The 15,145-nt window shown below is 41.6% G+C and overlaps 1 protein-coding gene across 1 annotated transcript; it reads left to right on the top strand.

Moving 5' to 3' along the window:
• Positions 1–743: 743 nt before the first annotated feature.
• Positions 744–12,713, top strand: LOC118365298 (transcription factor MafK-like). Its single transcript, XM_035747398.2, has 3 exons — positions 744–932; positions 11,406–11,483; positions 11,574–12,713. Exons 2-3 carry the CDS (start codon positions 11,439–11,441, stop codon positions 12,009–12,011), a joined length of 483 nt encoding a protein of 160 aa, XP_035603291.1. The 5' UTR covers positions 744–932; positions 11,406–11,438; the 3' UTR covers positions 12,012–12,713.
• Positions 12,714–15,145: the final 2,432 nt, after the last annotated feature.

Genomic DNA, 15,145 nt, shown 5'->3' with positions numbered 1-15,145 from the left:
CAGTGTATGACCAGACTTGTTCTTGTAGACTTACAACAAGAACTGAGAAGCACGCTGTGGGAGTCCTTAGTTGGAGGGATACTACTAGTTTATTTTTGGAGATGTGTCATGTTTTTTTCTAAGGCATTTAAGAGAATGTCTGTCACCCTTCTCAGACTATATATTGTCTTGCATGAGAATGGTCAATTGGGGCAATAATGTAAGAGGTTAGTAAGAAGGCTGAATAAGCTCGTTTACAGTTGGGCTCAGAGCCTTCCAACATTATGCAGCCTTTAATAAATGCAAAAATCAAAATAAATGTTGGAAGGACAGGACATTGGTAAAGACAGATGGCGCATGTTCTTCTATTAACCAGCGAGGCAGTAACTTTAGGGTCAGATTACCTCAAAAAAGGATAATTCTCTAATGTCAAATTATGAGAAAGTATATGGGATGGGGATTCTCTAATAGTTATTTTGTCACCAGAAAAACGAACATTGTGCAATCAGGTGCGCATGAATCGGCCTATAAAAAGCTCAAACATGTGCTGACATTGTTTGTGAAGTATTAACAGACTATTTATAGTTGGATAGCCATCATTAGTATAACAATGATTTAATCTACACATTATCTCGCTAATTTTCCCTAAAGTATTCTCAAACTGCGTCAACAGTCTATTTCCAGCTTCCCCTAGTTTCCCGCCTCGTCACGTCAGCAGAAAGTTATTTTCATGAATGGAGGGGGCGGTCACGAGGAGTTGGTGACGTAAATAGTTGCGGAAGCACGAAGTGGAATGTTGATACATTGTTGTTGTTGTTTTGTAGTTAATTTAGTACGGGGACACATTTCGGTTCGACTGCTGGACTACTTTCAGAATTGCGACAAGTAACTTCAACCCGTATAGGACGGAAACTTCACAAGCTTTACCGACCGAGAATATCCGCTTTCATAAGGTGAGCGTACGAGCGCTTTTCTGGGAGATGTTTTGACATTCCTCTCTAAAATTGCTGATGCTATCACGGTGACACATGCGTAAAATCGAATCTATCAACAAGTAAGATCAGGTTTAACCAAACATTTAATTTACATGTTATCAACGTACTTGGTACCTGTTATTTAGGCCCATCTTAACAATTTGAAACAGTTTACAACGCCAGAAATGAACTTTTTTCACTCTTGAAGTTGTTAAAATGTAACAATTTAACAAATCGTCTTTTTCTGATTTTTAAAAAATATATTTTTTATTCCATCTATTTACCCATCGTAACATTTTGAATGATAATGTTTTACTTCTGACTCTTAATAACTTGAAAATGTGTAATATTTTCAGACTTCTATTACTGTATCCATATGGTTGTCCGGTAGCCTACTTTTATGTTTACGATTGAAGGGAACAACACGTGGTTTGTGTTTTAGAATTCTGAGTCAAAGTGCACGGTGCGGGGATAGACGACCAGGAGGATAGTAAAGCGGATAAAAATAATGAAGACGGAGCCGAGTTATAAAACGTTGTCCCTGATTCAGACATGCGTAATAATACGTTTAGCTTGTTTTACTATATCAAGGCCCTTAAGTGTGTGGGCTACTGTAATTATCAGCAAGTATGGCAATGTTTATTTTCCTTAAATGTAGTATTTGCAGGCGAAGTTAGATTTATGTTCAGTTTATTTGAAGGAATCTGCAATGTACAGTGCCTCCAGAAAGTATTCACACCCTTGACTTTTTCCACATTTTGTTGTTACAGCCTGAATTTAAAATTAATTAAATTGAGATTTCACTGGTCTACTACACATAATTCCCCTTCATGTCAACGTGGAATATGTTTGCGCTGCTAAGGTAAACAATAGTATATTTTGGTAGACAGATGCTACTCTTTGGTCAAAGGGGTACATTGGAATTAGTTTTATGTTTACAAGTTAACTAACTATTAGAAGCTGAAATGTCTTGTTATGGCATGCCTAAATATGACCAGAAGTATGTGGACATTTGCTCTTTCGAACATCTCATTCCACAATCATGGGCATTAATATGGAGATGGTCCCCCTTTTGCTGCTATAACCGTCTCCACTCTTCTGGGAAGGCTTGCTCAAATACAGCCACAAGAGCATTAGTGAGGTGGGGCACTGATGTTGGGCAATTAGGCCTGACTCGCAGACACCGTTTCAATTAATCCCAAAGGTGTTCGAAGGGGTTGAGGTCAGGGCTCTGTGCAGGCCAGTCAAGTTCTTCCACACCGATCTCAACAAACCATTTCTGTATGGCCCTTGCTTTGTGCACAGGGGCATTGTCATGCTGAGACTGGAATTAGCATTTCATTTTTGTCACACCAGCATAAGCCTAAATGTAACACAGCCCTTATTTTAAGTGTTTCTAAAATCCCCTATGGGAAAAATGTATGGTGAAAAAAGGATTGGAACCATTTCCTTGTTTGACCGCTGGCCTTTATGGGAATTATGACTCATGCTGTGGTACTCTATAGTGTTTAACATGATTTTTGAATGACTACTTAGTCGCTGCACCCCACACATACAAGACCAGGGAGGTTTTCCAATTTGTAGGACACCTATTTGTAGATGGGTAAAAAATTAAAAAAAATAGATGTTGAAAATAAGTTTGAGCATAGTGAAGTTATTAAATACACTTTTGATGGTGTATCAATACACCCAGTCACTACAAAGATACAGATGTCCTTCCTAACGCTGCTAAAATACAGGGCCAAATCTACACTGGAGTTGCTTACCAAGAAGACCGTGAATGTTCCTGAGTAGCAGAGTTACAGTTTGACTTGAATCTACTTGAAAGCCTATGGCAAGACCTGAAAATGGTTATCTAGCAATTTGCCAGAGCTTGAAGCATTTTGAGAAGATTAATAGGAAAATGTTGCACAATTCAAGTGTGTAAAGCTCTTAAGCTGTGTTCACATTGGCAGTTTGAAGTCTCAAATCCTATTTATTTGCATATCTAATTCAAACCTGCTATTCTTCCTGCAGTCTGAACTCCACATGGAGTCGGATGTTTCAAGCCACCTTCGTAGCTGGTTTGAAGTCCGATACAAATCTGATTTGTGGACATGTGACTTGTCTGAATGGTCATATCATGTTGCTTGCTAGCTACTCTGTTGACAGTTTGACAAGAACATGTGGTAGCTAATTATCTTGTTAATTGTTTACAAACAAATTAGTGAATGTGCTAAACAACTACCTAGCTAGCTAGTTGACTGCCTTGGCTAGCCAAAAAAGGACTTATTTTGAAAGTTGGGCCATCCTATCCTTTTGAGGATTTGTGTTCTTACACTGATTTTTAACATTCAAGCAACTGGGAAACATCCATGGCAGGCATTATCACCGTAGCTTACTACATAACTTCAGAGTGATGGGAAGCACGAGCGCCACCATCAATCAGCCTACACCACCATGCACACACCCATCGGGAGTATGACAACAAGCGTAGCCATGTCAGCAAATGACTGTTGTCTGAACACAACTGATTTGAGCATTAAAGCCTGCAGGGTGAACAAGGCTTTCGAGACTTACCCTGAAAGACACAGCTGTAATAGCTGCCTAAGGTGATATGACACAGTATTTACTCAGGAGTGTGAATACTTACAGTGCCAGTCAAAAGTTGGGACACACCTACTCATTCAAGGAAGAAAAACCCTTGAATGAGTAGGTGTGTCCCATCTTTTGACTGGTACTGTATGTATATGAGAGATTTCATTTTCAATTCATTAGCAAAAATGTCTAAAAACATGTTTTCACTATACCATTGTGGGCTACTGTATGTAAATGGTTGAGAAAAATCGAATCCATTTTGAACTCCGGCTGTAAGACAACAATATTTGTGGAATAAGTCAAGGGGTATGAATACTTTCTGAAGGCTAGTGTCTAGTGTGGTGCTGTGTCCTATTGAATACTACTGTAGACATTCCCAAAGACATTGTTAGTGCTGTATCAGTGATTTCGTTCTTTATCCTATACCCTGGTTTGACAGTAGAGAGAGGAGAGAGTGCCATAGTCGGCCCTGGTTCAGCAGAATCTCATTTGGAAGCCGCAGTGTCGCAGGCCAATATGAAATTGAATCTACGGGCCTGCTGTCAAAGCAATAATTTTTAGATGACATACACACACAAAAAGCTTGCTATGCCGACCTTTGTCTCTGCCTCTGTCCCGTTGCCCAGCTTTCTAGAATAAACAAAGATAAATCCTTATCAATTTCATATTTTGGTGCTGACTGTATGTCTCCAGACCAGGATCATACTCTTGGACATTTGACCTTTACTGTCATTGTGATTTATATGGAAAATATGAGAGGAGTCCTTTCTCATCCAAAACTTTCCACAGTGTATGAGGGCCTTGAAATCTCTTCTAGGAGATTAAGAGGCTGCCTATGTACTGAGTCACTGTTGATGTGGTGGGGATGACCTCCCACACCAAGTGCATCATATCCATGCTCTGTCATGAGGTTAACATGTGGCTTGGTTCCCAATGTGATGTCTGGAGGAGAGAGAGGTTTTATCATCTTCTGCTCTCTCACTTCCCTACCCAATATGATGTATACATGCTCATAATGGTTAATGATGCCCACAGTTTCAATAGTATTGAGTGTTCTGTGGGTTCTCTTCCACCCCCTGTACTCATTGTGGGTTTTGCAGTGTGTTGTGAAAGTGAAATGACTGTGGTTAGTGAACCGGTATGACTCAAAAGGAAACCCGAGTCAGATATTTTTATGTGTAAACTTCCTTTTTTTTAACTGTGGAACTTCATTTCCTTACGATGTGTTCTGATCATTTATTTCTAGAGACAAAGACCGTGTCATAAGAATTACACAGACATGACAGATGACAAATATTTACAGTACTGTATTACATGTACAGATTAACAGTCACATTAACAAGTTTACACTGAAGCATGGAGAGATATACATTGGCATCTCTCCACAAGTGCCCCTTAGGTGCCTGTGTTGTACCAACCACCAGGATCTGCACCCAGTGTATTCCCGCTTTTCTGGATGACTTCCTGGATCTCAGACCAATGCTCTCGCCACACGGTGGTCTGGGGGCGTGGAGGTATCGTCTCGAGTAAAGTGCCTTGTTTTTGTAACATTGGTATTAGGTGGTATACAGTAAACAATGAGAGAGGTCTGGAACTTTCTCACTTTTACATCTGAGAACTTGGGTACTCAGACTGAATAAGAATATTAACAACTTAATGGATTGGATTAATGACTGTCGTTTTTCTCCTGCTGATGTAATCTCAAGTCTCTTGTGTTAACAAGTACTGAAGCCCTTTGTTATTTGAAGTTGGAAAATGTAATAGTGATTTGTTTTCTCATTGATCTTCATTGTTATTCAATGTGTACTATGGAATGGCTTTAGTTAGGTAATAACTGGACAGATTTGTCCTTGCTGTGTGTGTACTTTACTTTCTTTTGGATCCCTATGTCCCCAGCTGGAGTGTCGCTTCACTCAGATATCTACCTCTCCTCCCTTTTCCGCAAAAAAAGTTCCGGCGGTTATGCCAGCCGTTTCCTGTACTTTTCCTTCTGCCCCGCGAAACAACGTGATTTTCCAGGAAACTTCAGTTAGGGAGGGTGTGATTCCCTGCCGGTCGTCCTAGTTCTTACCAGTAAACAGCATGACTCATGGCTCGGCTATGCTCTCCATTTCCTTTACATAACATCTCTCCAAATGTGCTGCGCTGGAGTGCAGAGCAGAGTGCACCACCACAGCATAGTCTGGAGGAAGGCTCTCTCCTCCCCAACTCTCTGAGAAAACAGAGGAGACATTCTGAACAGAAGGGAGCTCCATCAAGCTCTCTCTCCTCTCTCTGAGGAACCCAAACTCCAAAACTAATAGAAAAGAGAAGGAAAACAAGCAGCCAAGACAAGCCAAACAAGCAGCCAAGACAAGCCAACACTTCATCTATCACTAGGACCTGAGCACTCAGCTCTTTGATGTGCTGTTGATTTTAGCGAAAAGTCAGGCCCCAGAGCAGTACCTGTCATAAACCAAGCACACAGACTTGAATTTGAGCGTATGTCTGAATGACAAAAACTAAATGGAGTCACATTTCACACATTGTCTCTGGACTAATACCATAACATGCCTGCAGCTTATTGGTTTGTTTTTCTGGCCAGGTCATGATCAGTGCTTAAATGGCAGTTATTTGTCCATTATTAATGGTTACTCTCTGGGCTGATACTGTGGTGCTGATTTTAATATGCAGTAAAACTCATTCTAGAGTATTTTAGCAAAGCTATAGCCCTAGTTCTTGGCTCAAGCTTTGAGAAAGTAATTAATGTCAATTACACTGAATGACAAAACAACAAACTATGACAAAGGTTATGTTCACTTTTTCCAACAGAGTTCAATTGGGCAGAGAACAGTGATTATTACCAGTGGGCTGCATCCGGAGCCTACAGTAATGTTGTCAGTTGGACTTGTGTGCTTTGATACGATGAGTAATTTCCTCATGATCTGGACTACGTGAGCTGATGAAATATGGTGCTGAAATCATCAGGCCTTTCCCGTGGCCAGAAAATACTTCATTTTTTCCATCTGTTTAGCCACCACCTTGTGTGTAAATGCTCCCTCTCTCACCATGGAAACTTAAGTGTTGTCAAACTAAGTTATTTTATTTTTATTTTATTTTTTATTTCACCTTTATTTAACCAGGTAGGCCAGTTGAGAACAAGTTCTCATTTACAATTGCGACCTGTCCAAGATAAAGCAAAGCAGTGTGACACAAACAACAACACAGAGTTACACATGGAATAAACAAACGTTTCAATTGTGTTATTGACTGTACGTCTATATACAGTGTGTGCAAATGAGATACGATTAGGGAGGTAAGGCAATAAATAGGCCGTAGTGGCGAAGTAATTACAATTTAGCAATTAAACACTGGGAGTGATAGATGTGCAGAAGATGAATGTGCAAGTAGAGAAACTGGGGTGCAAAGGAGCAAAAAAATCAATAACAATATGAGGATGAGGTAGTTGGATGTACAATGCTCCGTGAGCTGCTCTGACAGCTGATGTTTAAAGTTAGTGAGGGAGATATGAGTCTCCAGCTTCGGGGATGTTTGCATTTTTTTCCAGTCATTGGCAGCAGAGAACTGGAAGGAAAGGTGGCCAAAGGAGGAATAGGCTTTGGGGGTGACCAGTGAAATATACCTGCTGGAGCGCGTGCTGCTACGGTGACCAGTGAGCTGAGATATGGCAGGGCTTTACCTAGCAAAGACTTATAGATGACCTGGAGCCAGTGGGTTTGGTGACGAATATGATGCGAGGGCCAGCCAACGAGAGCATACAGGTCTCAGTGGTGGGTAGTATATGGGGCTTTGGTGACAAAACGGATAGCACTGTGATAGACTGCATCCAATTTGCTGAATAGAGTGTTGGAGGCTATTTTGTAAATTACATTGCCGAAGTCAAGGATCGGTAGGATGGTCAGTTTACGAGGGTATGTTTGGCAGCATGAGTGAAGGATGCTTTGTTGCAAAATAGGAAGCCGATTTCTAGATTTTAATTTTGGATTGGAGATGCTTAATATGAGTCTGGAAGGAGAGTTTATAGTCTAACCAGACACCTAGGTATTTGTAATTGTCCACATATTCTAAGTCCGAACCGTCCAGAATAGTGATGCTGGATGGGCGGGCAGGTGCGGGCAGCGATCGGTTGAAGAGCATGCATTTAGGTTAAGAGCAGTCGGGGGAAACGGAAGGAGAGTTGTATGGCATTGAAGCATGTCTGGTGTCCACAGAAGGGCCAGAAGTATACAGAATGGTGTAGTCTGCGTAGAGGTGGATCAGAGAATCACCAGCAGCAAGAGCGACATCATTAATGTATACAGGGAAAAGATTTGGCCCGGGAATTGAACCCTGTGGCATCCCCATAGACTGCCAGAGGTCCGGACAACAGGCCCTGTGATTTTGACACACTGAACTCTGTCTGAGAAGTAGTTGGTGAACCAGGCGAGGCAGTCATTTGAGAAACCAAGGCTATTGAGTCTGCCGATAAGAATGTGGTGATTGAGTCGAAAGCCTTGGCCAGGTCGATGAATACGGCTGCACAGTATTGTCTTTTATCGATGGCGGTTATGATATCGTTTAGGACCTTGAGCGTGGCCGAGGTGCACCCATGACCAGCTCGGAAACCAGATTGCATAGCGGAGATTCGGGATTCCCAGATTGGGATTCGAAATGGTCGGTGATTTGTTTGTTAACTTGGCTTTCAAAGACCTTAGAAAGGCAGGGTGGGATAGATATAGGTCTGTAACAGTTTGGGTCTAGAGTGTCTCCCCCTTTTGAAGAGGTGGATGACCGCGGCAGCTTTCCAATCTTTGTGGATCTCAGACGATACGAAGGAGAGGTTGAACAGGCTAATAATAGGGGTTGCAACAATTGCGGTGGATAATTTTAGAAAGAGAGGGTCCAGATTGTCTAGCCCAGTTGATTTGTATAGGTCCAGGTTTTGCAACTCTTTCAGAACATCAGCTATCTGGATTTGGGTGAAGGAGAAATGGGGGAGGTTTGGGCATGGCCAGCCGTAGAAAAATGCTTATTGAAATTCTCAATAATCGTGGATTTATCGATGGTGACGGTGTTTCCTAGCCTCGGTGTAGTGGGCAACTGTGAGGAGGTGTTCTTATTCTCCATTGACTTTAGTGTCCCAGAACTTTTTGGAGTTTGTGCTACAGGATGCAAATTAGGGATAGTCCTACTCTGTATCCCTGTTAGTCATCAACACTTGATTCTTTCTGGCTATTGTTAGACTTAGATATGAGACGCATCTGAATTCCAGAATGTTATAAGATTTTACAGCGACGTCTTTACATCTGAGTAGACTAAGCCCTCCTCTCAGAGATGGGTGCATTACACAGGATGTATTCTGAATACATTTATCCTCCCAATTTAAACTTGGGGCCTCTTTCCTTTGTGTTTGTGTGTGTGCTCACTCAGTTATGTTATCCACACTTCAGCCATCTTCTATGGCTTTACTTTGAGGTCTTCTCCGACACGAGTAGAAGCACTCAAAAAGGTGAAAAGGGAAATCGTTTTCTGGTGGATCGTCAAATGTGCACAGTCAAAAGCGGTACTGAATTGTAAAATGTGCCTGTTGCTCACCCTGAAAGGTGATCAAAACAGAGATTTGGTCTTTGGACATCACTGCTCTTTTCCTCTCTGGAAGAAGGAAAGCAGCAAAGTGGGACCTTAAGAGCTCGACCTAGTGCCATTTGCAACAACAGAGAGGAGCACATGCAGAAGGAATTTGAAGGAAACAACGTGGCCTCTGAGCTGTAAAGCTTGAGCACCCCGTGTATGGAGAGGGAGGCTTTTTTCCCATCCCATTTCATGATATTCAAGTCTCACGGAATATTACCTAGGGTCTCCCCCCTGATGCAACAGTTCAAAACAGGATCCTTCAGCCAACTTGCTGGAACGTTGTCTTACAGTTTTGGCTGGCCGTGCAGTGCTTGATTCAAAGTTGCATACATGTGCCAAAATAAGGCAAAGCTGTATGCTATTCTCTACTCTTTTTTCCTATAGTTAAGTTGAAAACCCAAGTGAATTTCAAATAAGGTTCAAAGGGGATGGCCAAAACAAGTACCAGACGTGATGGTTCACCAAACATGTTTTCATGTGGTTCTTAAATCCACACAAAACAGAAGAATCTATTGGTTCATTTTCCAAGTTAGGAGTGTGTGTGTCCTCTCCACATTCATGTATCCCTTCATTACAGAAACATGCGGCCAGGCATAGGCTGTACCTCCGGTGTGGTTTTACAAAAGACAAAACAGATGGCTGACTAAGAACTTATTAGTGATCTGTTCTGCTCCAGTGCCAAAGCCAGTGAACTTTCCATTATCATCAGACCAATCATTTGGCATTCTGCCCCTTTCCACTTAGGAGCTCTGACTAAGACTTTCGATGCAGAACAGTATTTCTATTGTAGATACAGTGCAACCACTTCAGCTCTTCAACACAAGGTCAACCCAGCAACAGCTGTCAGAAACTGCTGTGATCAGCGATCTATATTTATTTCCAGGGGCATGAGATGAACTTCCCTAAAGGAATAGTCATTAAAACCTCACCCTTTCGGTTGTTGTATCTTGTTCGAGAAAGTGCAGCTCAAAGCGCTGGATGGAATATTTGGCCTTTTTAATGAGGTATCACATGTTCACCTAAATTGTTTAGCTGGCAGAATTTTGCATCAGCAGCACAGTGAGCTAAATATACCCAGCAGCGTTAAATAAGGGCATGTAGCAGCTCAGGAAAGCCCAGTGTAATATGAGCCAGACAAGCAGACACAAGTCCGAAACCAAATAGAGTACATTGTCTCACTACAAAAATACACCCATGACTGTAAGGGAAACTATTCCTTTGTGACACGCGATCTTCTGGAATTTCCCACATATCTACAGGACTATAAAGTTCAGTATGACCATAAATGTAAGCTTGTGTTTGTTGGGTAGTTTTACTGTTAACATAGGCATTTGTTCTGTGTTATAAAGAGGAAACTCATACGGGTCAATGTAGGCCATGTCAGGTTAAATAGTACTGTATCTTAAAAGAGACTATGCATTAGGTCTGAGGGAAGTGGAAAATAGGGAGCCAATGTTCAGAGTTTATGAGACTGCTATTGTACACACTCCCTAAACTATTGGTGATCCTCACTTAGTTCTTCAAGCTGACCTGCCCGTGTAATGTCTACCATGTGTATGACAGGGTTATGAATGAGACTTGTTTACCCTTTGGCTGACCATGTGACTATACTCTCAAACCCATTTTCAGGGCGTTTCCATGGCAGCCATCGCCTAGGGAGCAAGTCAGGGTGCTGAAATGGAGCCTTGGGAGAATGTAGGCCTTTATTCACAGTCAGGCACACAGCAGTCTCTCTCTTTTTGGCCATGGCAGCAGTCTCAAAGGCATGTGTTTCACTGTAGTGTTCAGATAGGCCTTTTTCCAAAACCAATTTTGACCAAAATAGGCCATGCCCAGTTTCTAAGCAGAGGGCTCAGACAAGCTGTGTGGTGAGAGCTGACCTGTTTCTATTTTTGCGGTCTTGCTATGGTCTAGTGAACTACATTGTGAGGGCCCTCCCTACAGCAGCAGGTAAACAGTTTTGCCCAACAGTGTGTTTATCCATTATCATCTTTCAGTGTGATGCTGACCTCTGCTGGCAGTCTCTGTTACTAGAAAATCTACTGAGCTGGTTGCAGATGACGTAACTAACTCATGAATGTTGTTGTGGGATCTCATCGATAGAGTTCTTGGGAAAGGGGAGTGGCTTCTTAGTATGGCTGTATCTGAACTTGGCTTCACGCATAACACTTTAATTTCACAACGAATACACTACATTATGCATACAAATATATTTGAATACATTTTCTTTATTCCAATCACAATTTCCCCTTTGTTTTGCAGTGTGACGTCTGTGGGATTTTGGCCAGTTTATGCATGCAGGGTATGACGACTCAGTTTAAAGGAAACAAGACTTTAAAGGTAATTTTGTATTCGTACACTGTATCTTTTAATGTGAATGATGAGTTCAGGAAAGGTCCAGAATCTCATCAATGGCGGTCTCTGTTGCAGGTTAAGAAGGAGGTGGGTGAGAATGCTCCGGCCCTCTGTGATGACGAGCTGGTGGCCATGTCGGTGCGCGAGCTCAACACACACCTGCGTGGGCTGACCAAGGAGGACGTGGTGCGGCTGAAGCAGCGGCGGAGGACCCTGAAGAACCGGGGCTACGCCGCCAGCTGCCGCATCAAGCGGGTCACCCAGAAGGAGGAGCTGGAGAGGCAGAAGCAGGATCTGCAACACGAGGTAGACAAGCTGGCCCGGGAGAACGCCAGCATGAGGCTGGAGCTGGACGCCCTGCGCGCCAAGTATGAGGCCCTGCAGTGCTTCGCCCGGACTGTCACCTGCGGGCCTCTCTCACCAGGCAAGGTGGCCACCACCAGCGTCATCACCATCATCAAGTCTACAAACAACCACAACTCCAGCCCAACCTCCTTCTCAGCTCCCTCCTAGTTGTGACAGAACTGAGCTCTCGTCTCCCCGTCCTGCCTGGTCCTTACTGGTTCCGACCCGATCGAGCTTGAAACCAATTGCACCTGACCCATGCTGAGAGGAAGCTCAGTAATTAGACTGAGGGAAGGGGGTGGGGTGGCCACTAGCTCTGTGTGATGATAACAACATATGATGCTGCATTCATTCTCTACTCTCTTTCTCTCACATACTGTACATAATCTACATTGTCTGTGCACTGTGCTACAACCGCCCCAGCACCGGCCGGGCATTGGGCCTCTCTGACCCTCTCTTCTTGACTGATGGCAGAGATTAGCTCATACTACAGTGTGAGTGGATACTTGATATTATACCCCGCGATGGCAGCACTGGTCTGAGACAGCTCTGATGCCTGTGGTATCTTGCATTTACAGAGTATAAAGTAATATATTATTGTAATAATTACCATATTAATACATTATAAACATTTAAAATAACAAACAAAAAATGCTGATCTAAGCCTAAAAGCCTTCTTTCTTCTGTATATGAAAGCATATACTAATGTCTCAATGAAAATTGAGGCATTGAAGCTTTTCCCTTTATCTGATCTCGGAATGATCTCTCAGTAATATTCAAATATTCATTTTTTTTTGTCACTCTCATACAGTATGTTCAATATTTTAAGCTTTAATATTCACAATTTCAAGGACAGTTTGAAAACCGTAAAAAATATATATATTTATATTTATATTTGAGAACTGACCAAGCATGTTTAGCTGGATGAACCAGGCCCTTTTGACATTGGAAAACTTTTACCTGGTTTAGACTGTAGATTAGACTTGTAGGTATATAGCGTTATAGCATAGCCTACACAAAATAATACAAACATACTCATGGGTTATCCTCCTTACAGCTGTGAGGAACTAAAACTACAGTACAAGTCAAATACAAATTAGGCTACATCAGACAAATGACAGATCATTGAACGGCACTTACTATTAAACTGATAGATCACGGTGTAAAAGTACCAAAATCACTTGGTTTGCAAATGTTAAATCATATAGCTGCAAATTTACATCTAAAATCATTGGACACCTGAAGCATCTTTTTGGGAAATACCGCAGTCCATTCGTGTATTACTTTAGCAATGGGAGATTGTATGATGCTGATCATAGTTTGTGGTCTATCTCAGAATTGCTAAAGTTGCAGCTAGTTTATAAATATTGCCAAGGGTGGCATATTTATTTTATGCTAATAAGACAAGCACTTACCTATGTTCTTTTGCCTCTGAACTTTCCTCCCCATGCTATGCCATATTTCATGTTAGGTAATCCATATTGGATGTAGTGATAATGGGAGCTGCCTTGACAAATGAAATGCAATTCAATGAATTCCTGTATATTACAGACTTAAGCTAGACCCTCTATTTTAGTTTCAATGCAAGATAAGGAAAATGGAAGCTCAACTGCCTACTGTCACTTTACATTGAGAACTCTGTCCTCTTAGAAATCATTCCTACAGTTGGGTTGTCTGGAAGTGCTGCTGCCGGTGTTGGTAACTCTCTGAAACGGTAGACATTGAACACAAATGCTTTCGACACAGACTCTTGGGTAAGAGGAATCCCGGCATAAAACTCAAGAGAAAAAAAACCTCTAGGAATGGTGTCACGACCAAATCCAATGGCACGTTAGCTTCAAGTGTTACCCATAAACAAGCACAGGTAGAGTATGCTTTTTGAAGGGTCTAAGTTTCAGTTCTCGATAATTATCTAGAATCTATAGTTTTTGCATTTCAGCCCTTATCGAGGTTAGTCATGAGTGAAGTCTATAGAGTTGGCTCTTGTCAAGGTTTTCTCTTACGCCCAGTGGACATGACTTCTCCTCCTCCCCTGTTTCTTAGCTGTAAAGATCACGAAGGGGGACTTAGCTGCTGCATGGCTCTCTGCTATTTCAGGCAGGGCCATTGCTGTGCTCTTATCATTCTCATCTTGTGTTTTCATTTGGTATATTTGTTATTACACTTTAATTCCCATGTCTTTTTGTATATGTGTGTATTTTTCTATAATTGTTGCTTTATTATAGGGATATTAAATACGTGGGAGTGGTGTGATCTTGTAATCTGTCCCCTGACGTAAAATGATTCTTATTTTCTGGCCTTGATCTCAGCAGGATAGTTCAATTATTATCTATAGCATCGATTACATCATAAGGAATCTATTCTGCTGGCTTTATTTATAGTTGTATTTGTGTCTTTTTAAGGTCAGTTCATAAATATTACCTGCAAACTATCCTCGGCTAGTCTGCAAAGTAGGCTGTCTGTGTTTACAGTCATGCCTGTTTTAGAGTAGGTGGATTGGGTATATTTTGATAGGAAAGACTTACTTTGGTAGCTAATTGCCATATGCCCACATGCTATTATGAGGAAGTTACGTTTGTATCACATTGCTAAACTCAAAGACTTTGAAACATGTACAAGTATGAAACAGATACAAGTATTACAATTTGGAGGAGAATATACAGCCGAATGCAAGTTATGAAATTACAGTTGAGGTGAAAACACTTGAATTATTTAGCACCCTTTTCTGAGCTTTACAGTGACCTCTGCTGGTAGTCTTTTATAAATGCTGTGAATAAGCACATTGTTATTAATCAAATTGTTTTGGAGACTTTTGCAGTCCAATTGCATATCAATTTCTACAACTTTTATCCGTTAGTTATTGCTTTAAATGTAATTCAATTCTGTTCTAAACAAAGCCACAATACTGTCTGACTCAAATTTGAGTGCAAACATATACTTTTGTGTCAAAATAAACATCTAACAAAGTAGATGCATTTCTATGTGCCCCAAGCTGCATTTCCCTCCCTAGTTGTATTGAAACTCACTAAAGATTCATACATATCTACAAGATGGAGTATGGAAGCACGAGTAGTTATGCTCTTCCTGCACAGCAGGTGGCTGTGTTATCCCTCAGTACCCTCGATCTAGAAATAAAGAACCTTGCTCCTAGAGTTGGATTGAACATTGACTACGGCAAATTCATATGCACAGGGCACTAATGGAACCGCTAGCAACTAGAGGGCAATGTAGATAAGATGTATTTCTGCCATGGTTGATTGCATCTTTTCTGATATGAGCCATTATAATGCAACGGTAAGGAA

The sequence above is a fragment of the Oncorhynchus keta genome, chromosome 5 (assembly GCF_023373465.1).
Source record: "Oncorhynchus keta strain PuntledgeMale-10-30-2019 chromosome 5, Oket_V2, whole genome shotgun sequence".
NCBI lineage: Eukaryota > Metazoa > Chordata > Actinopteri > Salmoniformes > Salmonidae > Oncorhynchus > Oncorhynchus keta.
This window is presented reverse-complemented; position numbering and strand designations above follow the sequence as displayed.

Bases quoted from the DNA above. Each gene is read 5' to 3' on its own strand.
- LOC118365298 (XM_035747398.2), top strand. From the start codon at position 11,439: ATGCAGGGTATGACGACTCAGTTTAAAGGAAACAAGACTTTAAAG. The intron at 11,484-11,573 runs GTAATTTTGTAT...TCTCTGTTGCAG, and splicing joins AAGGAAACAAGACTTTAAAG to GTTAAGAAGGAGGTGGGTGA.